Consider the following 24,072-nt stretch of genomic DNA (forward strand, 5'->3'; position numbering starts at 1 on the left):
ACAAACATGACTGGACTAAAAGTGGAATATTTTTGCAGCATATGTGAAGTATGCGCACAAAATGTTGACTACTGCAAATAACTTGTAACTGCCTGCGCACATTTCATCCTTATTTTATCTGTTAAGAAAGGGCCATGTGCCAGGACCACGCCGGGCCAATTTGACTTCAGTGTAAGCACCACAAATCAACTGAAGCTATACGGTGTGTTGAGGTATTTGTTAATGTAATTTATTGCGCCATGTGGTACGAGGATGTCGCTTTTTGTGCCTGTCGCCTTAATTTAGATTTATCTATGGTTAACTTCCTGCTTTGAGTTTTGATGCTTTTATTTTTAAGGGACAACTTCCTGTTTAATTGTTATCATAAAGGTGGATTAACGGCAATCTAAGAAGAGAAGATAAAATGTAACGGAGTTTATAAAATGTATCTTGACAGTAGCAACCCCTTGATAAAGGCAAGAGGTATGTTTATGATATAAGAAAGTACACGTTTTAAATGCAGTATGACTTCCACTGTGCATTTGTTTTATTATAGTATGTAAACATTAGGTTATTTTAAGTTAAGAGTGCCATTGATATTAAACCTAAAAAATCATTAATAAGGTGTCATCTTTAATTCGGGGGAGTATGCTACATCAATCCCCTTAACATAACATGTAATAGTAAAGGCATGCCAAACTGCAGTCTTCATAAACATAACCCACATTGATAATTGTCCTCGCTAAAATAATAATAATACTGCCCATATGATTCAGTGATATTGTAATGCAGGCTGTAAACATAATAAACAAACTAGAAAATTCCTGAAGAAATTTAACTGGGGCCTGCCAAAGTGTGCCCGTCGGTTTGGACCCAACATTCTGATGCTACAAATTAGCATCAATGCTAAAGAAAGCTGCAATGTAATCAATCGCATGTGGAGAATCACAAGAATGTTAAGTAAGCTAGACATGCAACATTCAATATGATAAAGTGTATTAGCTAAAGAAAATGAGCAAATATGCTAATGTAAGTATAAATACTTTCAGTAGCATGCGGTATCATTAGAATGTTTACTGTCATTTACTTACTCCATTAAGTATACTAAACATGGCTAATAAGTCTGAAAAATAGGTAATAGCTTATTTAAGCTAAAATGCTAATCTGAGAGAAACAGATAATGCAGAATGATATCAATGCACCACCGGGGCATATTGAGGCTTTTATTTTGAAATTTGCAGTAAGCTTCATATTAAATGCCCACACTAATCCAATGTGCAAGAGTGCTTTGGATAAACCAGTCACATAAAGCCGAAAAGAGCAATTACATGATGTAAAAATTGCCAAGGCTTTTATTTAGAAATTTTTGTTAAGCTTCATTTGAAAGGGTCAAAGTCATCCCATGTGTAACAGTCATTGGATTAAATCAGTCATATGAAGCTCAAAAAAGCAATTACCTGATGTAAAAATTTTCAAGGGCTTTTATTTTGAAATTTTCAGTAAGCTTCATTTCAAAGGGCCAAACTCATCCCATGTGTAACAGTGACTGAGTTAAATGAGTTATATACAGCCCATAGCAGCAAGTAGTTCTAAAGGCCAACTCAGTCCTCCTCTGTTTTAACTGAACTACTAGTTAGAACTACAGTGATGCGTATTTGTAGTCCTAAGCAGCTCTCCCTGCTCTGGGTTCCATTGCTATGGTAAATAATCCTCTCTGCCAGCTGTGAGTGAGACATCCAGGGGGAGACAATTCTCTGTTTGAGCCAGCCAGTTTGACTAAAAAAAGCATTGCAAACAACTCTTTCCTGTTCGGGAACCCTAATACATATTCGAAAACCGTTTGAAGCGTATGAGAGGGCTATTTGTCGTCTCCGATAGTCCTGCGATTCATATCTCTACCTCACTCACAGTATTAACAGCGATGAGATAAAAAAGATGTGTGCCAAGGTCTGAAATTTTTCAGAAATACATGGAAGTGAATCAGTGAGATCTGTCTGCTATCCTGGCGCATGACTTTGCTCTGAAGCACCTGGAAAGAAAACCGTAAGCGCTAGATAATTTTTGAAAACATTTGACCGGAGCAGGCATGCGTATCAATGTCATGACCGAGTTTCATACCAATCATGCAATATTTGTGAGCGTGAGGGCGAGTTAAAAAATGATTTGGGGTCAAAATGTCACTCTGACTCTCACTCTAGCAGAGCAGCATTTACACTCTGATTTTTCAAAAAATCAAAAACTTTGGGTCGCTTAGAAAGAGGTTGTGGACAAACCATAATTCATATCGATGTGCTGTCTTCACTTTAAAAGAGATCACGGACGTATCTACAAAATGAAGTTTGAATGGCGTTTCTACATGAAGTTATGACGACACAGAAAATCCTCAAAAATAGGGTATTTTCAGGATTTAGTGGTTGCCTCGTCCCCTTGACGACCAGAGTTGCACCTGGTGAGCTCGTTAGTGATTTTGGGGTCGTTTTTTGCTTTTTACTTCGCCATGGTAACTCCAAATCCCACCAAAAATAATAGCACCCCTCCCGGGATCGAGCCGCACGTTTTGATACCACTTTTGTGGTATCAAAACTTTATTGGGACATTTTATTGGGGCAGGCCCCAATAAAGATATAAAGAGACATTCTATTGAGTGTAGAACAATAGGTGCCTCCCATGCAATGCATGGAGGCAGTGACTGACTCACTGCTCTCCTTATGCATTGCTATGGGGCAGGCCCCAATAAAGATATAAAGAGACATTCTATTGAGTGTAGAACAATAGGTGCCTGCCATGCAATGCATGCCTGCATTGCTATGGGCAGGCCCCAATAAAAGCTGTTATATGCTGTGAAAATACAGGAAACACACAATGAGAACAAAACAGAATGGTGTGACCTGTAAATATCATAATTTCACAACAATTACTGACCAAAAATTAACAAGTACAAACCTTGTTTAAGTCAGAATAATATTGGTGGGAAACTTAACTAATTGTAATCTCATTATAACTGATTTATATGTTTATAGAAAGCAGTTCTTCTCCTGAGTTCTTCAACATTAGAGAAGCTGCCTCTGAAGTATATCATCCAAAGAAAGCAGAAAAACTAAAGTCACTTATTTATCTTCTGTGTAATTATTTACTGGGACACCCAGACCTCTATCCTAAAATACAGTGTTAAATTGACAGACTTGTTTTAATATTTCACTTCGATGGTGTGAAGTTTGGAACTGATGTCGAACCCGCTCAAATTTTAATAACTCTTACAACATAAAGTCAGAGACGTTTCAGTTTAAACATACACAAACAAAAGTTTGAAATGAAAATTGCTTCTGGATGTTTGCATGTTCTCCTTTCTTAAATAAAACCTCATGAAACACTTTTGTTAGAAATTTGTTTAAAGTGGAAAGCATGAAATCATTTTAAAATTTTGTACAGAACATAAACATAAAAAAGAACTTTGAGTGCCTTTGGCTGGGTGTTTATGCTTTTATATGGGTTGGTGGGTGGATGCATTGGCCTGCCCCACTTCCTCAACCGAGACACCAGATTGGCTCTCTGAGAGGAGGCTCCGCTAAACATCGCAAAGGCTGCTGTGACAGACGGAACAGACAAAGTCAACAAATCGCCTCAAACAAACCAAAGTCAGCTGGTTCTAAGCTGCCAAGTGCAGTACTCTGGTATCAAGAGTTACAGGTTTAAACCAGAAATGCATCACCAAAACTAGTACTGTGCATGCATGTGGGTCATTGACAGACATTCCTTACATAAAGACATCCATACACTAATCACAACAATTACCCAAGGCAGTAATGCATTTTTAGAAACTATTTGGAAATTAGAAATCCGGAGAGGTGCTATAATTTTAAACTAAGCCTGTTTACTCCTAAATAAAAGCCAGCACAGCAAACTGAAGTCAGGAGTCACCTCATCAATAAATTTCATTTATGTAAGCTCAGTATACATACAGTTATTTTGTTAAAACCCTCAGATGGTTTGTTAAGAGAACCTTAGTGATCAAACATCATGAAGCTCACACCAGAAAGACCAGGATTCAGGTTGTGAAGAATTTTAGAGTGGGTTGGAAAACAATATTCAAAGCTACAACTATATTAGAGCACTTTTCAAATTATCATCTAAAAATGGAAAGAGTATGGCACACCAGCAAACCTGAAAAGACTTGGTCATCCACCAATAGAGAAGCATTTAAGAGACCCAGGGTAACTCTGGAGGAGCTGCAAAGATCCATAAGCAGGAGAATTTGCTTACAAACCTGACCTTCATGACATAATGGCAAGAAGAAAGCTGTGGCTGTTGTCAAATGAAAGCAAAATGTGACTCTGGTTTAAATGCAAAACACAGTATATGTCAAAACTCTAACACTGCACCTTTTCCACCAGGACACAATGGAGTGATATAGATCAACACATATTCCACATCAAAGCACTACTTCCAACTGAAGAGCTTGGGTTTGACTTGACCCTGGAATATCTTGTAAAGAAGAATGTGCAGAAATATTAGTCTGTTGATTAGCAAAGTATAGATATATAATGTTGGAGACTTTAAGCTGTAAATGTTCCAAAAACACCTTTAAAGTATTGATTACAACCCACCTTTTAGATATTTTTTTGTTAGAATATTTAAGAAACCATGTTTTCTACTTGCATTTCACAAGAACAAGCTACTTTCTTGTATTCTTGTCATAAAGTGTGGTGTGAAGTGGTGAGGCAGAACGGTGGAACCAGGATGAGATGAAAAATGAATGTTTAATGGAGAAATAAATTCCAAAAGTCCAAAAACCTGGCAGCACAGATGAGCAGAAAGCTAGGGCTCAGCACTGGTAGCAACAGGCTACACGAATGGACAAGAACACATTAATAACTGACTGGCGCAAACGACAAAGATACAGAGACGAAGGTGACACTATACACAAGAGATAATCAGGGAACGAGACACACCTGGGAATAATCAAGGGGAGACAGGACAACACGGAGACTCAGACACAGAAACTCGAAATAAATACACAGAAAAACACGGAACATGGCAATTCTTTTATTTAGAATTTCATGAAAAGATTCTGTATTGGTTGTAAACTGACACACTGTGTAAAAGTTCAAGGGGTGTGAATACGTTTGCTCTGTAAAAAAAAAAAAAAAAAAAAAAAAAAAAAAAAACATGAGATAATGTTATTTACCTGACTTACCAAAACCCTTACAACATAAACAGAAGGGTTCATGGAGCATCCTGTTCTCTTACTATAACAGTTTGCTGTCCTACACTTTGTTGCGTAAAATGACGCATGCACGGCCTTACCCACCAGGTCAAGGACCTATCTCTTAAATGTTCACCCAAACTCACTTCCAGGCTCAATCGCTGCATCTCTCATAAGTGACCTCCACCCCTGCAGGCTTCTCTGGTTCAGGACTCCTGCCGTTATGCAGCGGGCTTTGTTCGGCCGGAGCGCGTCGCTCGCTCAGCTGGCGGCAGCGGCTCTCGACGGTCCACTCGCTGCTAGGAGCGCCCCGTTGCTGCAGCGTCTGGAGCGCTCCATGTCCTCCGTCTCTATCCCGCCGCCCGAATGCTTGCTGCGACCGCTAGAAGTGCCTTTGCGTTACCTGTTCGGTCCGGGGCCCTCGAACGTTCCTCCACGTGTATTAGCAGCGGGAAGCAAGCCTATAATTGGTCACCTGCATCCAGAAATGTATGAGGTAACTGTTCTGAAAATCAGTAGGATTGAGTTATCTCTGATTTGGTATATTGCGAGCAAAAGAGTTTCATTTAGGTACCCTTTTGGTCTTTGAAGATGCAGTTCCATTGTATTATTTTTTGAGAGCTCTTTGATACAGTTTTGTTATTTGGAGAGAGGTTGGCGGCTGCGTCCTAGCTTTGATTATCTCCACTAAATTGCTAGATTTTTCTTTTTACATGAGCAAACCTTAGATACACCACCTTTTTTTCTAAACAGAGTGGTGCGTAATTACGCACAGTCCGTGAAGCGCACACTCACTGCCGCCGCAGATGACTATTGCCTTCTATTTTCAATTACAACTAAAAGACTGTTTCACGTTTTAAATTCGTGTCACAGATTATGAACGATATCAAAAAGGGGATCCAGTACGCCTTTCAGACAGAGAACAACATGACCATATCAATGAGCGGCTCCGGACACGCAGCTATGGAGTGCGCAGTGTTCAACGTCGTGGAGCCAGGGGAGAACGTCCTCATTACAGTCAACGGGATTTGGGGAGAGCGCGTAGCTGAAATTGCGGAAAGAATGGGTATGGTGTTTTATACATGGCTTAACGCACATACTTTATTGATCACTGACGATAACCTCCTATCAACACTGAAACTGAAACTCAATTAAAATATATATAATATTTATATGTATTCTGAGATAACTGTTGTACTGCTTTATTTATGAATTTTTTTTTGTTTGCTTGTTTTTTCCTTAGGTGCCAATGTACACAGACTGTTAAAGGCACCAGGAGGATATTATACCAACAAGGAAATAGAAAAGGTTTGGACTATGTCTTAGAAGTTTGGCTATTACTGAATATCTGAATTGTTTTCTTCCAGCAGACTTTAGTTCAATGAAGAATAAGAATAAGAGAATAAGAAGACTTGGGTGGTTAAAACTTTTTTGTGTGTGTGTGTTTTAGGCCATAGAAAAACACAAGCCGGTTTTGTTTTTTCTTGCACACGGAGAATCCTCTGCTGGCCTCTGCCACCCAGTGGATGGCATTGGAGACATTTGTAGAAAGTAGGTTTCTATCCAGCTTATCTTTAAACTGAAATATGTTCACATTAGGGCATATTTCTCACAGCTCTACATTTTATGTTCTCCAGACACAATTGCCTCTTCCTAGTTGATACTGTAGCCTCACTTGGAGCAGCTCCAATTTTTATGGACAAACAAAGTAGGTCGACAATTAAAATCACAATTCTTCTGCTCAGCATTTGGCCTCTATCTGATTTTTACATTTCTTATTGTATTCAAAGAAATTGACATCCTGTACACTGGTTCTCAGAAGGCTCTTAATGCGCCTCCTGGCACTGCACCCATCTCTTTTAATGATAGAGCGTGGTAAGACTGAAAACTGTAGTACATCACTGAATGACTAACAAAAAATAAATAAAATAGGGCAAATTACTGAAGCCACTTAATGTTTTTTTTGTTCCTCAACACAGCAACAAGATGTTCAACAGGAAAACAAAGCCAGTATCGTATCTCTTCGACATGACACATTTGTCCAACTACTGGGGTTGTGATGGCAGTCCAACAAGAGGGTGTGTAATTCTTTATTATTTGTGTCAATAAAGTAATTCACAGTATTCTAATAAATAGGTTCGGTTCAGTTTTTAAAGCTTATGATCAGAAATATACCACACATTGCCTGTGTTGCATTGTTTAACTTTCAGTTGAAAGTTAAACATACAACTGAAAGCTATAAAGACATTTCTAACTTTATAATTCTAAGTTATAAATGTCTGCTGCTTCTCATTTAGTGATAAATGAAATTCTAAATTTACAGAACAAAGAAACAAATGATGAATGAGATGCTAAAATTCCTCATTTTGGTGATGTGCACAAATGAAGCTAAATGGATTTTCTGTTTGCATTATATCTTGTAAACAGTTACCAAACCAAAGATACTCATTTTTTAATGTAGCTATTCTTTTAGTGCTACCTTATGTTTAAACTATATAAAGCAGAGGTGTCAAACTGCAGTCCTCAAGGGCCGCTGTCCTGCAGTTTTTAGATGTGCCACAGGTACAAAACGCTGGAATGAAATGGCTTAATTACCTTCTCCTTGTGTAGATCATTTCTCTAAAGCCTTGCTAATAACCTAATTATTCTATTCAGGTGTGATGCAGCAAAGGCACATCTAAAAGTTGCAGGAGAGCGGCCCTTGAAGACTGGAGTTTGACACCCCTGATATAAAGTCTTTGATTAAAAATTGCAGGACAAAAATAACAGATAAGAGATAATAGTTTGCTCTGGGTTTTAGATATCACCACACTGGTCCTGTTTCTGGATTCTTTGCACTGAGAGAGAGTCTGGCAATTCTTGCTGAAAGGGTAAAGAAACATTTCACTATTTCTCCACCTTACCACATCAACTGAATTTAAGATGTTAAGATTTGGCATCTGCTAATTATGATCTTAATAAATAAAGCCTAGTATAACAATCATCAAAAGCCCTGGAGTGCCTACTCATTGGTTTCAAATCTGCTGGTTTTGCTGAAGGGAAGTAAAAATTAGTCTACAATATGAGCTATGTCCTTTATTTTTCTGCAAGAGAGAATACAACATGACCAATCTTTGTCTCCCTCTAGGGGCTGGAAGAGTCCTGGAGGAAACACAAAGAGGTTGCAGCCTACCTCTACAAAGGACTAGAAGACCTAGGCCTCAAGCTTTTCATCCCTGACAAAGTAAGACAGTTGAAAAGCTCAGAAACATATATTGTTTTTTTGTTGGTTTTTTTTGTTGGTTTTTTGCTTGATTAATAACTGTAGAACGTACATTTGAAGGAAGCAGGTGAGAAAATGGGACAAGTACACTAAAATCAGTTGGTCAAAAAGTGTGCTAAACAATTTTCCTGGCATGATGTGTTTCATGCAGGAGTTGAGGCTTCCTTCTGTTACCACCATATCCATCCCTGAAGGCTATGAGTGGAGAGAGATGCTCACCTACATTATGAAGAATCACCAGATGGAGATGACAGGAGGACTGGGTCCATCCATTGGCATGGTTGGTTTCATTTTAGAAGTGTGAACATGCAAAGGTCTCATCATTAGGGTCACTGCAGGAGATTAAAGAGCTATGACCTTTAGACCTCATTGTAGGTGATAATTATTTGGGAAAAAAAGAAAAACGTATAATAAAATTTTTCTTTTTAATATCCTATTCATATTTTAATTAAACATTTGACATTGCACACAAAAACAGACTTTCTTAATATAATTTCAATCTGTTTCTATCTAGATACAAAATAACAGACATGTTGATGTGTATATTTAAAAAGTAGATTCCATCTAAATACTTACATCAGAAGCAGCATTAAAAGACTTGCGTTGTTTTTTTGTTTTTTTATAATCCTACTGAGTCACTGCAGGCATTAATTCACTCTCTGTTTTAATTAGGTGATGAGAATCGGCTTGATGGGATACAACTGTGAGAAGACCAATGCTGACAAGGCATTGCATGCCCTGGCAGATGCTCTGAAGAACTGCAAAAAGAGCAAGGCTTAAGAACTCATATTCTTACAGCCCTGACTATGCACACATTCATAAGATATATCCAACATGGTTGGAACATTGAATAAAGTGCAGAAATCTCTTAATGCTAGCTACTTTAATGATTTTTTTCAGCATAGCTCTTGTATATGTTTGCTATTATTAAAATAAAGTTGCAGAAGCTGCCATGCTGAGTGCACTGATGATGTTAATAAAGTCTGTTTTCTGAAGTACTTAAATGCCCCTGTCGTTAAACAAAAAAGCTGAAATTTTCTGATAATTTTTAAAAATATCTCAAGCAAACTGCTCCAACCATACTATTTTCATACCCACTTATCCTTGCAGGAACAGAGTTAGCTGGTGCTTATATCCAGTTGGTGAGAGAAAGGGTATTTCCTGGACAGGCCATCAGTTCATTCAACTCAACTATGCACCCATACATTCATACATAAGGGAAATTTAGAGTAAGCAAAGAAAGTCATGTTTTTGGAGCACCGTAAGAGAACTCGCATCTGCCTACAAACCATGCAAATTAATTGCAACAAGACCCTTGGTTGAGATTCAAACCAAGGAACTTCTTGCTAGACAACAGCTCTGTCACTTTCTTGAGTGAAAAGTTTGGAGATTCAACATCTAAATCATATTCAACTTGGTTTGATCAATTCTAATGAAACTAATTAACAATTGGGCTCATTTAGTTTGTCATCTCATGCGCCTTGTCACCTCCGACAAACTACACTTCCCAGGAGTCCATGCGGTGCTCGTTAACTGCGTCTAAACAGGTCCTACCTCTTTGCGACTTTCGCTTTATATTTCTGTCCTTTGTTAGGATTCATATTCTCCGTCCAGAAGCTAATTTTGTCCATGGCGTCTCCCACTGATGGCAGCGGTAAGTCATGTTTAAATTAAGGTTAAACTGTAAATGAAACGATGTTAAAGGAGTTTTTGTTTTATTGCTTAAATAATGATTTGTCACAGTGGAACGGCATTTCGTGCCACTGATTTTTTTAAAAAAAAGATCTTTAGCCTTTTTCTTGAATAAATTATTGATTTTCATAAAATATTTGTAATTATAATTTTCTTGTTACATTTCCTATTGCCGTGCACTTTGTTTAGGTTACCTTTTAAAGATGCATTTGAGTTTAACGTAAACAGACATCACCGCTTCATGCATACTGTGAACTGCGCATGTCAAGTGACTTTTCATCGTTTTTATTAACGATGCTTGTTTTAGTTGGCAGATTTAATTTGACTTTTTTGTCTTATTTAGATTGAGTCGTCTTCCTGCAGTGTTTCTTCTTCCTTGAGTGTTTTTTGTCAACGTCATACGGTGCTCTACTGCCATCTTCTGGATTTAGATCAGTAAACAAATTCTGCAGAAAGTGGATTTTAATTTACCCCAAACGAGTTTTTTATATATATGTATATGTCAGATTTTATTATGATGCTGAAATTAAACTTATTGTGTTTTTTTTTTTTTTTTTTTTGTAAAAAAAAAAAAAACAATCATCTAATCATTTTAAGAATATATTTCACACTGGGACTAATATTGTGCTCTACAGTTTTTTCATATCATATTTGTTCAGTTTTTTCCACTCATTCTCATTAGCCCTGAGAACCAGACTTGGTTTGTGGACCCTTAAATTTGACTTTGCATGTTTCTATTTTCTATTTTCCCACTTTGCATGTTTCTATTTTCTGTTCAAATAACTTTGATGCTTTTATGCAGTGGAACATTTTTAGAACATATTTACAGAGAGCTCACCCTTTTCTGTAAAGAATCTAAACCCTAGCATTTGGGCTGTGTTTACTGAAAGCAAACAGAATAATTTTCTGCTTTATAAAGAGCACGGACACACATTCGGTTAATTAAAAATCACATCACACAGGGAGTGTTTACCCAGGTTTTATTGAGAGTGGACTCTTGACCTGTGTGTGTTTATTTTCAGTAGCAGTGCAGCTGAATCCCATCCTCAAGCCTCTTAGTTGGCTGCTGGGTACCTGGGAGAGCGACGAACCTGGAGAAGGAACCTTCCCCACCATAAAACCTTTCCGATACACTGAGAAACTATATTTCAGCCATGTTGGGCAACCAGTCATCAACTTTACGTACGTCAACCCTGCGGAGCTAGACTTTGTCTCTGCAGCAGAATTAAACTTATTTCTTTGTGTTCTCCATCATATTTCCAGCTCATTCCTGACTGTTTTGTTTAGGTTTAACGCATTTCATGCGGAGTCCAATAAGCCTCTTCACAGAGAATGCGGTTTTATTCGAATCCAGCCAGGGACAAACAGAGTGGCCTTCATCATCGCACAGAACTCAGGTAGACATCAACTAAACACAAGCAAGTTTCTGATACTTAGGGCTGTTTTACGTTCTTCTGATTTTTATTAAAAGAAGAAAAAAAAAAACCTCTTTAAAACTTGAAATCGCAAATGCCATTATAGCTGGCTCTGATTTAGAGCCTGTTACAGACATGTAAACAAACACTAAAAATGGCTGCTTTGTCATTTGTTTTCTTTTTACTTGTTCTCAAGTCATTGAATTTACAGATTTTAGTTTGTCTCAACCCAGGACAAATGTGTTCTGTCTGCAGAGATATCCTCGTCCATTGGTTTTCCTTGTTTATGCCTTCACTATATTTGTGCTCGTTTCAAGGCTGGATGTTGTTTTTATGTAGGTCTGGTGGAGATTGAAGAGGGGGAGCTGACAGGAAATCAGCTCAAGCTGCAGTCTCAAAGCCTGGGTAGAATATCTTTTGCCAAAGAGCCCCATGTACAACAGGTGAAACTGATCAGTCATCATTCATACCCAGAAACGAGCTGGTATTACTGTATTCTGAAAGCTTATGGCGGCTTTCAGAATACAGATTTTCCTCGTATAGCACATAACTTGCTTTCTGTTGCTTTGATTATCGCATTACTTTTCTCTTTTCTTTCAGATTGGCAGAGTCTTGCAACTTCGACCAGATGGGAAGCTTGAACAGACTGTTTCCATGGCAACAGACAACCAGCCGCTCACTCAGCACTTGCAAATAACTTACAGCCGGTCATCTTGACCCAACCAGCCATGGCCCTGCCATTGCTTTTCATCCCACACCTGTCAGAGCAGCATTTTAGGAGTGTGGGTCAGAAACCTTTTCTTTCTCAGGGAGTTTACCGTTTGTCATGCGTTTTTGTTTCAAATATTGCATGCATTAAATATGTCCCTGTTTTGAATCTACATCGTCCTAATGGATAATAAAGATTAAACTTAAAACAGTAACGTTTTCGTTTTGATAACTCAAACTTAAATTAGGAAAAGAAATGCGTTCTTACACATGCCTATTTTTCAAAGCACATGGCCTCATTTTAAGCCTGTAACCAAAGGTGATTAGGACAGAAGAGTTGGTATTTTAAATTAAAAACCAGAGGTTGGAGCTTCCAACTTTCTTTTTCAATGTTATAAATCATCCCACCAAAACAAATTTTTCATAAGACCTACGTAGAGTTTACATACTGTAAGCAGAGTTGCAGGCAACTTCTTAACAGAAAACCAGAGTCAGTTTTGCAAAAACATTTTGCAAAAAATTGTGAGTGCTTCAGACCATGTGGTCCTTTGTGTCATACATGATAAAGAACATGGTAACAGCTTGCTATTATTGTGACCACTAATACACCTGCTCTGGCCTATTCTTCTGACTGGATGTCATCTCCTGTCTGAGATGAGAACAAATTTTTGAACATCCCAATGTTTGTCTCAGTTTAAATATTTCTAATGGGAACCCTGTCATTAAATTCACACCAGATGTTTGCAACAACTGTTTTGGCCTTATCGGACCAGACCAATTGTAAAAATATTAAAAAGCTGGTAAACTTCACTGTATTTGAATCAATTATTGTATTTGGAATGACCCCATTTCATATCCTTGATTCCTTTCATATTTTCATACTACATTAATCTTTGAACTTCTCAATTCCTGAGCTGTGGCTAGGCACCACTCTGAAGCTTCATCAAGTTCTTACAAAATAAAATCCTTTTTAAAAACAGCTGGAGAACCAAAATAAAGTGCCATATAGGTATTGGTAAGCATTTGTTGAAATTTATTATGGGTTTAAAAAATATAGAGCAGACACAGTTGCAAAAATAACACTGAACTTTAAACCCAATACACACAGTCATCATGAAGTGCTTGTTTGTAGTGGCAGGTTTTATGCTGCGGTGGAATCGACTGTTGGTTATCACCAAATATATAAATAAAAATCTTAAATAAAATATACAGGTTAAAAACTGAAGACAGTACAGCAAAAATATCACATGTACTTTGTGAAAGTCATCTCAAAGTTATAAAAAAATGGGCTTGGCTGGAAAAAAAAAAAAGTTTGGTGTTTAAATTGAAAAAACATATATACATTTACATTGTCACTTTCAGCTGTATTTGAAGGGAGACGCAGCTTCTGCTTTGGCGAAAGCACAATAGTTTCATCTCCTGAAATGTAAACAATACAGCTAAAAGCTGCTCAGAGAAAGTGGACTCAGCAGGGTGAAATCTTATCCTCTGCAGGCACCAGAAACCTCTCAGGTAACATTCAAGCTAGCTTAGCATCGACCCAGAGGTCACCTTCAGCTCTCCTCTGGAAATATATATTCTAAAAAGAGCAAATCTCCCACAGGACATCGGCAGTAAAAACAGCCTTATATAAAGTCAGAGAAGGAGGGTTTACTGCAATTTGATAAACAGTGAAAAAAAAACATACAACAGGTGGAGCGCGTTGTGAAAAATAACATTTATGCTGTTAAATATTAAGGTTATCCTCAATTCTCCACTGAAAACATCAAGTGACTACTCTTTGGTAGGAGGGTAATCACTCACAGGGCTTGTGCAAAACATGACACACTGCTGATGAAACATTTGTCAGTGACCATTCAGCAACACAAAGGGAAGAGCTGGGAAAGCTCCATCCTCATCAGGCACAGCAAGCATTTCCATCTCGCCTTTTATCGACGAGACAGAGATTCAGTCCTATATTTTCACCAGTTCTCTCCTCCGCCCGAGCAGCTCACTGCTCCTTCATGACGTAGACGTACACAGTAGTAAGAAAATACTTCAGGGAGTCGATGACTGATGACAGCCAGGGACGTTCAGGAGTGCAGTCCATCTTCACCACGCATTTCACAATCTCTGCCTGATGGAAAGGGAAAAAGGAGTTTATTTTAAAAAGGGGATGCCAGAAGTTCACTGATTTATAAAGGATTTTACTTCTTAGATGCTGTTTTAATTTAAGATTTTAAACCTAAATCTGCTGGCATTTTGAATCCCTTTGGGCCAAACCTTTGTTGTAGTTTCTAGTAATATTTTACAGTGCTCATTGGTAGTTTTTGAGGTTATTAAACATTTTTGGGTTTTGCAATACCTTTGTGGCACAAATTCAACATGAACCAAGAAACTGCAATTAGAATAGAATAAAGTAGAATAGAAATATTCTTGATTGTCCCGCAACTTGTCCATTATTATTGTTTTCCATTGTCCCACAATGGGGAAAAAAAAATCTGTATAGTCGTATCATTTATTTTTTCTTTATTCATGAACTTCTTTCTCAAAACTACCAAATATTTAATCACTTTTTGGATATTAAATGTCTTTAAAAGTCACTCTCACTGTCTTACTATTTCTTACAAAATACTCCTAAAATAACAGATTTAAGTATTGTGTACGGTAACTAGTAGTGGGATGGGACTATAAAAAGGTCAAGTTTTGATTTTATTATGTAAACATTTCTCTGGATACTGTAGCTTTATGAAATGAACATGGTTGATAAAGTGACGTTTTACAGTTACAAACAGTGTGACATCTTCTCTCAGTCCTATGTAAATACTTTAGCAAGAAGGCATAAAATGTGTAGTATAAGGTTGTTTAATTGATTTAAATCCACATTTCTTAGTTTAGCAGCTTCCTTTAGGGTTTGAGGGCCAGTTATTAAGCACCAGCTTTGCTTCTAAATCGGGTTTTTAATTCAGAGAAATTACAAAAACAAAAAGCACAGACTCACCCATCCTCCCCGTCTCTTCAGCCAGGGAACGAGAAATTTGCGGACAAACTGTCCAAGACTGTCCACTATGATGTGCACTGTGATGGGTTGTCCCTGTCTGACGCAGTCCACTGCCAGGGCTCCAGCTACTGCATACATGGCGACCACTTTACCCCATGTTATACCTACAGCACAAAAAATAATAAAAAGAAAAACATTAAAGACATTGGTGCAGTAGGTTTAATTTTAACTGTATATACAGACAAAACTGAACTGATCTGAGAAAACACTGCTGCTGAACTCATCCCGTGCCTCCGGGTGTTTAACTTTGAATATAGGTTTTGGTTTCTAACGATATCGATTCTCTCTTACAGTCACTGTACCGTGTGTGTAATGGACCAGAAACAAAAATAAAACAAAGGACATTAGAGTCTCCTTTTAACGGAAGCTGAATTTCTGGACAGGAATCAATAAGACTTTATTTACAACATTAGCCATCCTTTCCAGCCAATAATCCCTCTCCCTTCTGAGTTTTAATATTGTGCAGCCATTGGACCTTGTACTGAAATAAAAATAAAACAACAGGTTCAAGTCAACAAACCAGGGTAATTTGTGTTAATGTGACGATAAATGTTCTTGTACAAACCACCAGTCTTACTGTCAATTAAAGAGGTTGGGATTATGATTCCATTTATGATGGCTAAGCTTTTCCACATTTTGTTATGTTACAACCAAAACATTATTTTTGATTTAGTAGGACACAAAGAAGAACGATAAATTGTGCCATGCATTTGCTTTTAGCTCTACTTACCCCTAAATAAAAAATAAAAAAAAGAATGCAAAGAACTGACTTCAGAAAAAAACTAAATTATTCATTACAAAACAGAGTCTACCTGCGTGTCATTTTATCTTGGTATAAAAGTGGTTGTTTTACGAAGGCCTAAGAGGCTTGTTAGAGAACCAGTTATTTGTCTGTATTGTTTCTGTTCTTACAAAAGCTTTTTTTATGTCTTACAGCATTGATTTCTACTAATGAACAAACAATGCTCCATGTGCGATGGAAAAACTAAGGGCATATCACAATAAACACATGATACTCCAGGTGAAACAAGGTGACAGTGACAATAAAATGAAAAGAACCTTTTACTGCGTCCGGAAACACACAATATCACACTCATTCACCCACACATTCGTCCTTATTGCCTCTGATTTGCAGCGCGCGCTCCCCACAGGTCAGTGACTCACGCCGGATAAGGAGAATGGGAAGCTGGCCAGACCTAAATTAAGCTAATTTAAAGAAGGAAGAGAATTATCCAAAGTCCAGATCACAATCCAATTGAGAATCTGTGACGAGACTTAATAACTGCTATCCAGATGCTTGCCGTCTAATCTGATGATGCTTGAACTATTTTGCAAAAACAAGCAGGGTAGACATACCCAGAAACTTTGCAGATGCCAGTGAAAAGTTGGTCTACAGAGTATTGATTTAGAGAACTGAATAAAAATGCAGCCCACAGATTTTTATTCTTTGAGCATTATTTAAGAAAGAATTGGGGAAAAAAAAAAAAACAAACATGTAGCATTTTCCGTCCATTTTACAATTATGCTCCATTTTGTGTTGGCTTATCAAATAAATTCCCAATAGGATACAGTGAAGACTGTAATGTAAAAGGGTGTTAATACTTTGACATACAAGTGCAAACTGAGCCTGCTTGAAAGGAGCGGACTGACCTGACAATTACAGCCACACCCACAGTTCTAGGTACAGTTTTCAGGGAAGCCGGCCCTTTCATAATAGCCATCAGGAATGCAGCTAAAGGCTAATGTCATTGGCCTCTTTTGGTCCCGCTTGCTTTGTCATGAATGTTCCACAGGGCTGACCTGCAGAGTCTGACGGTGACTATAAGGGGATAGAGCCGTGGGTGAGCTTAAATGAGATAACCGTCTATGGACGCTATCCGAGCACATCATGTCTCAGTCCCTACTGAGAAGCGGGCCGAGAATAGACACGAGATTGTCAGGGATAAAAGAGGAGGGCGGGAAGAAATTGAACAGGGGTGGGAGGCAGAAGAAGATAGATGAAGGAGAGACGAGCCATGTTGATTTTACTGGAGGACAACAGAGCACAGAAGGCTGCTTGAATTTCTGCTTGGGCCGAAGAATGCTAACAAATACCTAAAAGCTAAAAATAAACTTTTAAGGCAAAAGGAAAGTAGAAGGTATGTCTGATTTTTTTGTGTTTCCTTTTTTTAATCAAAGTTCTCAACCGATCTCAGAAGGCAAAGTGCAACTCAAGCTCCCAAGTTTGTTGTTCTTTCAGAGGAATCCCACGCTACTTCCACAAATTACAGCCCTGTGACATCAGAGTGGGGGAAACATTCGGCCAGAGCGCAGGCTTGAAAATTATATTAAGAAAGTCTGTTTTTGGCACATCCAGGCAATGAGCCAAGTGTTGCATGTTCATCACAGGGCAGCCAGATTCTTCCAATCTATCCCCGAGGCTCATAAAAGAGAACATGGAATTGTTTTATTTAGAAACTTCAAAATGTCAGCACTGTTTTTGGTAGTGAACAAGGAACATCTGTCGTTGAGAAACCCAGAAATCATATCAACATGTAAACTGAACTCAAGATTCGTATCAACAAGAAAAGCTAATAGTGATTGCATAATGTTTCTCCCAGAGCGCCTATAAAACACGTCCAGGAAACGACAACGGAGGTCGTTTTTCACCATTTGATCAAATCCTCTCGCAGCTTTCTTTTGTTGCCTCTCTCATTCGAGAAGTCTTTTCCATAAAAACATTTATAAAACGTCCCAATGAACAGAGATGCTTATGTGGGCCCATTTGTCTAACATTTTGCAAGCAACAGAAATTAGCAAGTTTAATAGCATTTTGTGGAATATGACAACCTGTCATTTCTGAAGTATAGTTGTTGCTTCTGACGGACTCCCTTTTTGAATAGTGAGTGCTTATTGGGATCAACGTCGTAGAATTCACATTGTTCAGCTGCATCAGCATGAGGCACTTTACTTTTGTTGTAAAGTCAGTGATTTTTTTTTTTATCTGAAGATCAACTGGATTTGAGTTGGTATTTCAATGGTATTTCAATAGGGGCCCGCAAACAGTCAGAAAATTACAACATTTAATTTCACTTTTAATTAATAAATATGGTTGAATTGAGATCATGCAAGACACTTTTTGTTTTAAATATTTGTGTAAATACAATGACACAGCATGTTTACTCAGGATCTTCATCACCAGAAAACTGATTCCCACACCAATGCCCACTTGACTCCAAGTGCATTTCATATTTAGATCAAGGCTCAAAAATTTGTCAAAATTGGACTTTAATAATTCAAATTCCAAAATTATGCCACATGGGAGAGAGAGCTAACCCTCAACTTTCTTGATGAATGGTGGAAAAATGTTCTCACCAAGATTAGTTAAGTTTCCTCCTGTGCTCGACTCACAGGAGGAAACCTGTTGTTCTTTCAGAGGAATCCCACACAGGGTTCATTATTCCAAATTCAGATTATCGAAGATATACACAGAAATAGAAGATAAATGTAAATGTTGTTTAAGCTCAGGCTGTCATTTAAGTCACGTGTTCTTTATATGTCCAGAGCTTCCAAATTTTTGGACTGGCCATTTTAGAGCAATGTCTTCTGTGATGGGACTTTGTCTAGACTAGAGCATTGCTATCTTTGGGACACCAATACAACTAAACTCCATCCAGAGGGAAATTGTTGCCTTCACATCTCTGCTCAGGGGACGTCATCTTCTCCTGGAGTGGAAATCACAGAATCCTCCCTCAGTATCAAGTAGCTTAAAGAACACTTTCTTTTTTTTTCTAAAATTAGAGAAAATGAGATACACATTGAAAGGATTTTCTAATTGCTTCTCAGATGTTGGGGTGCTGCCTGACTGAATATTGTGCCATTTGTTGTAACAAGTCTAATGTTCAGCCAGGACAAATGAATGAATGAGATGGGTAATGTGGGAGTAATATATCGTATGCGTTTGTTGTTGATGATGATCTATGTTGGGACTTAAAACTAAACAAATATCTGGCATATAAAAAAAAGAAGCCAAACTATGCCCAGTTAAGAACTATAAAAGGTCCATGATGTCTCACAAGACTAAAGCATTCAGAAATAACAGACAGAAAAATGTGTGTGCTGAGGAAACGCCATAATAAAAAGATAGCGATCTCCATTTCCTTCTAAAAACTCAAGATCTGAGTGAGGAGTTATGTAATAATTCAATAGGCTGCATTATAAATTAGTGGGGAAAATTGTTTTGTTTAGGATTACATAAGAACTGTAACTAAATTAGTCGCTTATCTACAAAGGGATCGACTTGAAAAATTATGACAGATGATCATAATTTACCATTGTCCTCTGGGACCACCTTGCTTGGATCATTATCTAGTATTTGTGAAGTCCTATGAATTTCTTTCATGTTTTCTGTCAAGGCAAACATGTTGTAAAATCCAAGTTAGAAACTTTTTCTTCCAGTCAAAATCAAAGTATAACTTTACAAGATTCTTAACTATGAAGTTAGAATATGTGCATATGTTGGTTTTTTTTTTTAGATAATGTCCCCCTCCACCTATGACTGATTTATCCACTTACCCATTCACTCTTACTGAAAGCCCCTTTGAAAACTAGGGAAACTGCAGAGTAAGCGACGTTAAATCAGACTAACTGCCTTCACCTGTAATCTCAACTCCAAGTCACTTCCTGTGCTGGCAGAGCTCCTACACACTTAATAAACAGCGTGTTTACAATCATCATCATCCTTATCATCATCATCATCATTATCACCGCCACCTCCTCCTCATCCTCCTCCAGGGTCATGGCATACCTGCTGCGAAGATCTCCGTTGCCACGCCGAGAAAGGCATCTGAAACCACGTTCTCCATGGCAACTGAAATGTTAAGCTGCCGTGCCACGTTCCTGTACAGACTGGGCTGTATGCACTCCAACTCATCGCCTAGGAACAAGAGACAGAGAGGGACACCAGATTGTTGAGAGAGAAAAAAAAAAAACAACAACATTAAAGCGGCATGAAAGAGACAAAACACCGTCAGGCAGTAAAATTTAAATAAATCGGCAGAACTAAACATGAGACTGTGTGCAGAAATGTAAATAGAAAGAACAGAAGCCGAGAAGATTCAGACATGGTCTTTTACTCATCCGTTTCTCCAAGCCCGTGTCTGAAAATAGCTGATAGAAAATATGTGGGAGAAAAATCTATTTATATTCAAGTCTGAAAGGCTGTTCAGTCCATTTTCTTGCATCTCACATGCATTATGTTTTGTAGTTGTACATTTTATTTCTCAAAGTTTCCCCCATAGGATACACAGGATGTATTTTAGATTTTGTTCTGGCAGATAAAGATAGGAGTCTGATGTTAAGGTGTTTCATCCTATCTACTGTTATTATTTTTTAAAAAGTACTAGGTTTCTTTTTCAAATTAATTTCTTCAAGGTCAGTTTATGTCTACATTTGTGGCTAAAAGAACTGAATAGCAGTGTTAAAAAAAACACTCAGAGACATCTTCAGATAAGATTTGCAATCTGATCACTTGTAAACAAAGTGATCAGATGACAGAGGCTTATGGGTTTCTGATGTCTAACCGATTGCAAAATCTTTTTTTCAAAGGACTATAAACACATACATGCCAAAAGGTTTGCTGGATGTTCCTTAGTAGAGGTAGTAGTTCTGAAACCAACATAAAATGAAAGGATTTTTAGAGCATCCTCGCTTGTGCATTATCTAACCTTCTGAACCATTATCTATCATTTGCTACACTCATGATAAGTGCATCAAAACACACATTGGTCATTCCATATACTGATGTATTTAATGAAAAGAAAACCTAGAATTTCTATATATAGATCAGAGCCGATCAAGAGAAAATTGGCCAATTCCAATTTCTGGGATCGGCCCATCTATACATAAATGGCCCTCTACAGAAACAGCCAGATTTAAAGCTCAGTTATCCAAAACTCCTCTCACCAAGACAAAGAAGCACCAGAGACACCTCAGCGAGCGCTGCATTTGGGGGAGAGAAGTCAATTTCAGTCTTGGACCAACCCAACCCGTTCTGGTTGAGCCTGGATAGGATATAGTCTCTGCAAAGTGCTTTGGACTGAGACACCAGCTCCTTCTCGGTCAGCGATCGGTCAAAGACATCGAGGACCTCCGAGGCGAACATAGAAGATCGCCGGAGAACATCCATGTCCTGCTCCTGAGGGATCCGGGTCAGTGAAAGTCTGACTTCTCGGGGATCAGCTGTGTAATCAAGAGTGTCCTGGTTTTCCTCCCACTGGGGAGCCAAGTTCAAGGATGAGGACAAAACAGCTTCTGTGAGAATAGATAAGAATGAGGCTATCAGAAAGTTAAGAAAAATATTAAAATAAACAAGCGAAAACATAACTATCATGGGCTGAATTTAAAAAAATAAATATATATTTCTTTAATTTATTTATTTAAAAAAATAATGTACATGACATACAGGAACTAAAAGGGACCAGAAACTTATATAAGAATACCACGGAGGCGTTATTGTTGAGTCACACTGTGGGATAGTCAAGATATTGCAACACCTTTTACATTATGCAACAATAGTGATAGCATGGTAACGTTTATTGGGACAGAGACAGAGCAAGACTGACTAAGAATTAAAACATTTATCCCAACTAAAGCGGAAGAAAAGTCAAAGAAATCAAAACCTGCATTTGAAAGAGTTACTCTTACCATCAGCATTTCATGCACCTCTTTCCTAATATGACTTGACCTGATCCCGAATTTCCAAAGGAGCTGGGGGGGTAAGCCTTTCAGTTCGGACTTCTTGAGGTTCTCTCTACTAGTAAAAATAACTTGACTGTACGCGTAAAAAAAAAACCCTATGTTATACAGAATAATTGGTTCCCAACCCGCGAAGTTCGGGTCCTGGTTTCAATGTCGGTTCGGTCCAGTTGTTTCCGTGCACAGAGCTGACTGTTTGAGAGCCGCCGTTAGAAGACGCCTACCTGTTGTTCCACCTTCCCATTGGCGCCCACTGGGTGCGCTCTTTTTACTGCATGGAGAGGGCCGGTCCTGGACGTTTGCTGCCCGCCTCTCCTTGAATCTTCTCACCCCGGCAGGAGCTTAGACTTTAACCAAGCGCATCTACTTTCATTCACAAATCTGGGCGGATTAAACAGCAGTCTGATGAGTGCGCACGAAGGATTTAGTTCTCCAGTTCCGACACGATTCAAAGACTGCTTGGTCATTGAAAACCGGTATTAGGTATTACATGCATATTTAGTTAGGGTGAGGTTCAACCAAGGGCGTGTGTCATCTCAAACCATTGTTTACTTATCATTATTATTAATAGTGATAGAGTTGTTCATTGTAATAATATAGACTAATTTTTTTTAAAAAATACGCCGACTTGATGCACTTTCTATAGCTGGAAACTATTAATTTCTTCTTCTTTTTTTTTTTACATTGCAAATCGGGTGCCCGTCTCTTAATCTCTGAATCCACTTCCATAAAAGTAAGTTTACAAAAATAAGTAGCTTTTGACGCCGACGTCCGCCAGAGTTATTATTCTGCGTTCATTTGTTTAACTGTATTCTTTTCACCCACTAAGTGTCGCTGTTGCTAATTTTTTTTGTGCAGTTCAATCCGTAGAAAATGTCCAACAGTTAGAAATTACAGAGGAAATTTAATTAACATCATAGAAACCTGAAACATAATTTAAACAAATACTATTGATTTGTATATGTTAACCAAAGGAGGATGAAGAATACCCAAATGTAATTCGGATGAATTATTAAGAAAGAAAGAAAGAAAGAAAGAAAGAAAGAAAGAAAGAAAGAAAGAAAGAAAGAAAGAAAGAAAGAAAGAAAGAAAGAAAGAAAGAAAGAAAGAAAGAAAGGAAGGAAGGAAGAAAGTTGTATATTATGTATTCTTTAAATTGTATTAAATAATTGTATTAAAAATGTAATATATTTCTATTCTAAGTATTGTACTCTTTGTATTAAACAATATGTTACATTCTATAATACAAAATCTGGAGTATTTTTCAAGGGTTTTTGAGTAATTTTTCCTCCAGACATTTAATATACTATTTTTAACATTTCGTTTATATTAATTCTTTACTTCAAACCTTAGGAAAGTGTTTCTTTGTACAACTCATATTTGCACAAACATCTGCAGATACTAACTAATACAACCACGTTTACCTCGGAAATATTAATGATTGTTTCTTGTGCAGGAGTAGTTTATTTCTACATTTACAACCAAAAGACAACTTGTTAGTATTTCTTTTGAAAACAATAAGTAATTGAAAATGTGTTAATAATCCTATGAATTAAATCATATCAGGGACAGATTCCTAAAATAAAACTTCAATTTGTTTATAGGTTTTACTTTATGTCATCCACTGATGTCTAAAGGCCAGAATACTGTATGCCAACATGAAAGAAACAACAACACGAAACTCACTAACACATCTTAGTTATTTAAAAGGTTTCTCTAGATTTTTTCCACCCACGGAAGCCTCCTCTTCTCTAATTAGCATGTCACCAGGACAGTTTCAGAATTATCCTCTTCAAAGGACAGCATTGATTGACAAAGAAAGCCCGTCCCCCCCCCTCTTTTTTTTTTTTTTACTCCCATGTGCTTTTGTTTACATTCATATGTAAAAATGAGAAAACAGATCTTCACATACAGTGCGTGAGGAAACGTCACTGAATTTTTCTAGTCTTTTATAAAGTTTCCAGATTTTGGCATGTTACAGACTCAGTTTTCTGCTCTGTCCGGGTCAAATTGATCCGTTTTAAAGTTTAACGTATTT

At 37.7% G+C, this 24,072-nt stretch overlaps 3 protein-coding genes across 5 annotated transcripts; 2 read left to right on the plus strand and 1 right to left on the minus strand.

The window, feature by feature from the left end:
* The first annotated feature begins 5,286 nt into the window (after nucleotides 1–5,286).
* On the plus strand, nucleotides 5,287–9,442 carry agxtb (alanine--glyoxylate and serine--pyruvate aminotransferase b). The gene is made up of 11 exons (XM_044133961.1): nucleotides 5,287–5,678; nucleotides 6,056–6,248; nucleotides 6,426–6,490; nucleotides 6,633–6,733; nucleotides 6,820–6,890; nucleotides 6,973–7,057; nucleotides 7,162–7,260; nucleotides 7,983–8,052; nucleotides 8,310–8,405; nucleotides 8,596–8,724; nucleotides 9,117–9,442. Exons 1-11 carry the CDS (start codon nucleotides 5,406–5,408, stop codon nucleotides 9,222–9,224), a joined length of 1,290 nt encoding a protein of 429 aa, XP_043989896.1. The 5' UTR covers nucleotides 5,287–5,405; the 3' UTR covers nucleotides 9,225–9,442.
* Nucleotides 9,443–9,582: 140 nt separating this feature from the next.
* Nucleotides 9,583–12,471, plus strand: thap4 (THAP domain containing 4). Of its 3 annotated transcripts, XM_044133964.1 has the most exons (5): nucleotides 9,583–10,098; nucleotides 11,159–11,318; nucleotides 11,424–11,533; nucleotides 11,891–11,994; nucleotides 12,152–12,471. In XM_044133964.1, the coding sequence occupies exons 1-5, from the start codon at nucleotides 10,074–10,076 to the stop codon at nucleotides 12,266–12,268; spliced, it is 516 nt and encodes a 171-aa protein (XP_043989899.1). In that variant the 5' UTR covers nucleotides 9,583–10,073; the 3' UTR covers nucleotides 12,269–12,471. The 3 variants fall into 3 exon arrangements, with proteins under 3 accessions (XP_043989899.1, XP_043989897.1, XP_043989898.1); XM_044133962.1 differs by having other exon boundaries at nucleotides 11,891–12,471; XM_044133963.1 differs by having other exon boundaries at nucleotides 11,162–11,318; nucleotides 11,891–12,471.
* Nucleotides 12,472–13,269: 798 nt separating this feature from the next.
* On the minus strand, nucleotides 13,270–22,301 carry bokb (BCL2 family apoptosis regulator BOK b). Its single transcript, XM_044134216.1, has 5 exons — nucleotides 21,984–22,301; nucleotides 21,243–21,590; nucleotides 20,086–20,214; nucleotides 15,240–15,403; nucleotides 13,270–14,375 (listed from the first exon to the last, which is right to left on the minus strand). The coding sequence occupies exons 2-5, from the start codon at nucleotides 21,463–21,465 to the stop codon at nucleotides 14,250–14,252; spliced, it is 642 nt and encodes a 213-aa protein (XP_043990151.1). The 5' UTR covers nucleotides 21,466–21,590; nucleotides 21,984–22,301; the 3' UTR covers nucleotides 13,270–14,249.
* Nucleotides 22,302–24,072: the final 1,771 nt, after the last annotated feature.

Source organism: Gambusia affinis, linkage group LG12 (genome assembly GCF_019740435.1).
Source record: "Gambusia affinis linkage group LG12, SWU_Gaff_1.0, whole genome shotgun sequence".
Taxonomy (NCBI): domain Eukaryota; kingdom Metazoa; phylum Chordata; class Actinopteri; order Cyprinodontiformes; family Poeciliidae; genus Gambusia; species Gambusia affinis.

What these genes read in the sequence shown, in the direction of transcription:
- thap4 (XM_044133962.1), top strand. Translation starts at nt 10,074, where the DNA reads ATGGCGTCTCCCACTGATGGCAGCG. An exon ending in CAACCAGTCATCAACTTTAC is followed by an intron (nt 11,319 to 11,423) that starts GTACGTCAACCC and finishes TGTTTTGTTTAG; the next exon opens with GTTTAACGCATTTCATGCGG. An exon ending in CATCATCGCACAGAACTCAG is followed by an intron (nt 11,534 to 11,890) that starts GTAGACATCAAC and finishes GTTTTTATGTAG; the next exon opens with GTCTGGTGGAGATTGAAGAG.
- agxtb (XM_044133961.1), top strand. Translation starts at nt 5,406, where the DNA reads ATGCAGCGGGCTTTGTTCGGCCGGAGCGCGTCGCTCGCTCAGCTGGCG. An exon ending in TGAAATTGCGGAAAGAATGG is followed by an intron (nt 6,249 to 6,425) that starts GTATGGTGTTTT and finishes TTTTTTCCTTAG; the next exon opens with GTGCCAATGTACACAGACTG. An exon ending in TGGGTCCATCCATTGGCATG is followed by an intron (nt 8,725 to 9,116) that starts GTTGGTTTCATT and finishes TGTTTTAATTAG; the next exon opens with GTGATGAGAATCGGCTTGAT.
- bokb (XM_044134216.1), bottom strand. Translation starts at nt 21,465, where the DNA reads ATGGATGTTCTCCGGCGATCTTCTATGTTCGCCTCGGAGGTCCTCGAT. An exon ending in AACGGAGATCTTCGCAGCAG is followed by an intron (nt 15,404 to 20,085) that starts GTATGCCATGAC and finishes TTTGTGCTGTAG; the next exon opens with GTATAACATGGGGTAAAGTG. An exon ending in TGAAGAGACGGGGAGGATGG is followed by an intron (nt 14,376 to 15,239) that starts GTGAGTCTGTGC and finishes CCTTTCCATCAG; the next exon opens with GCAGAGATTGTGAAATGCGT.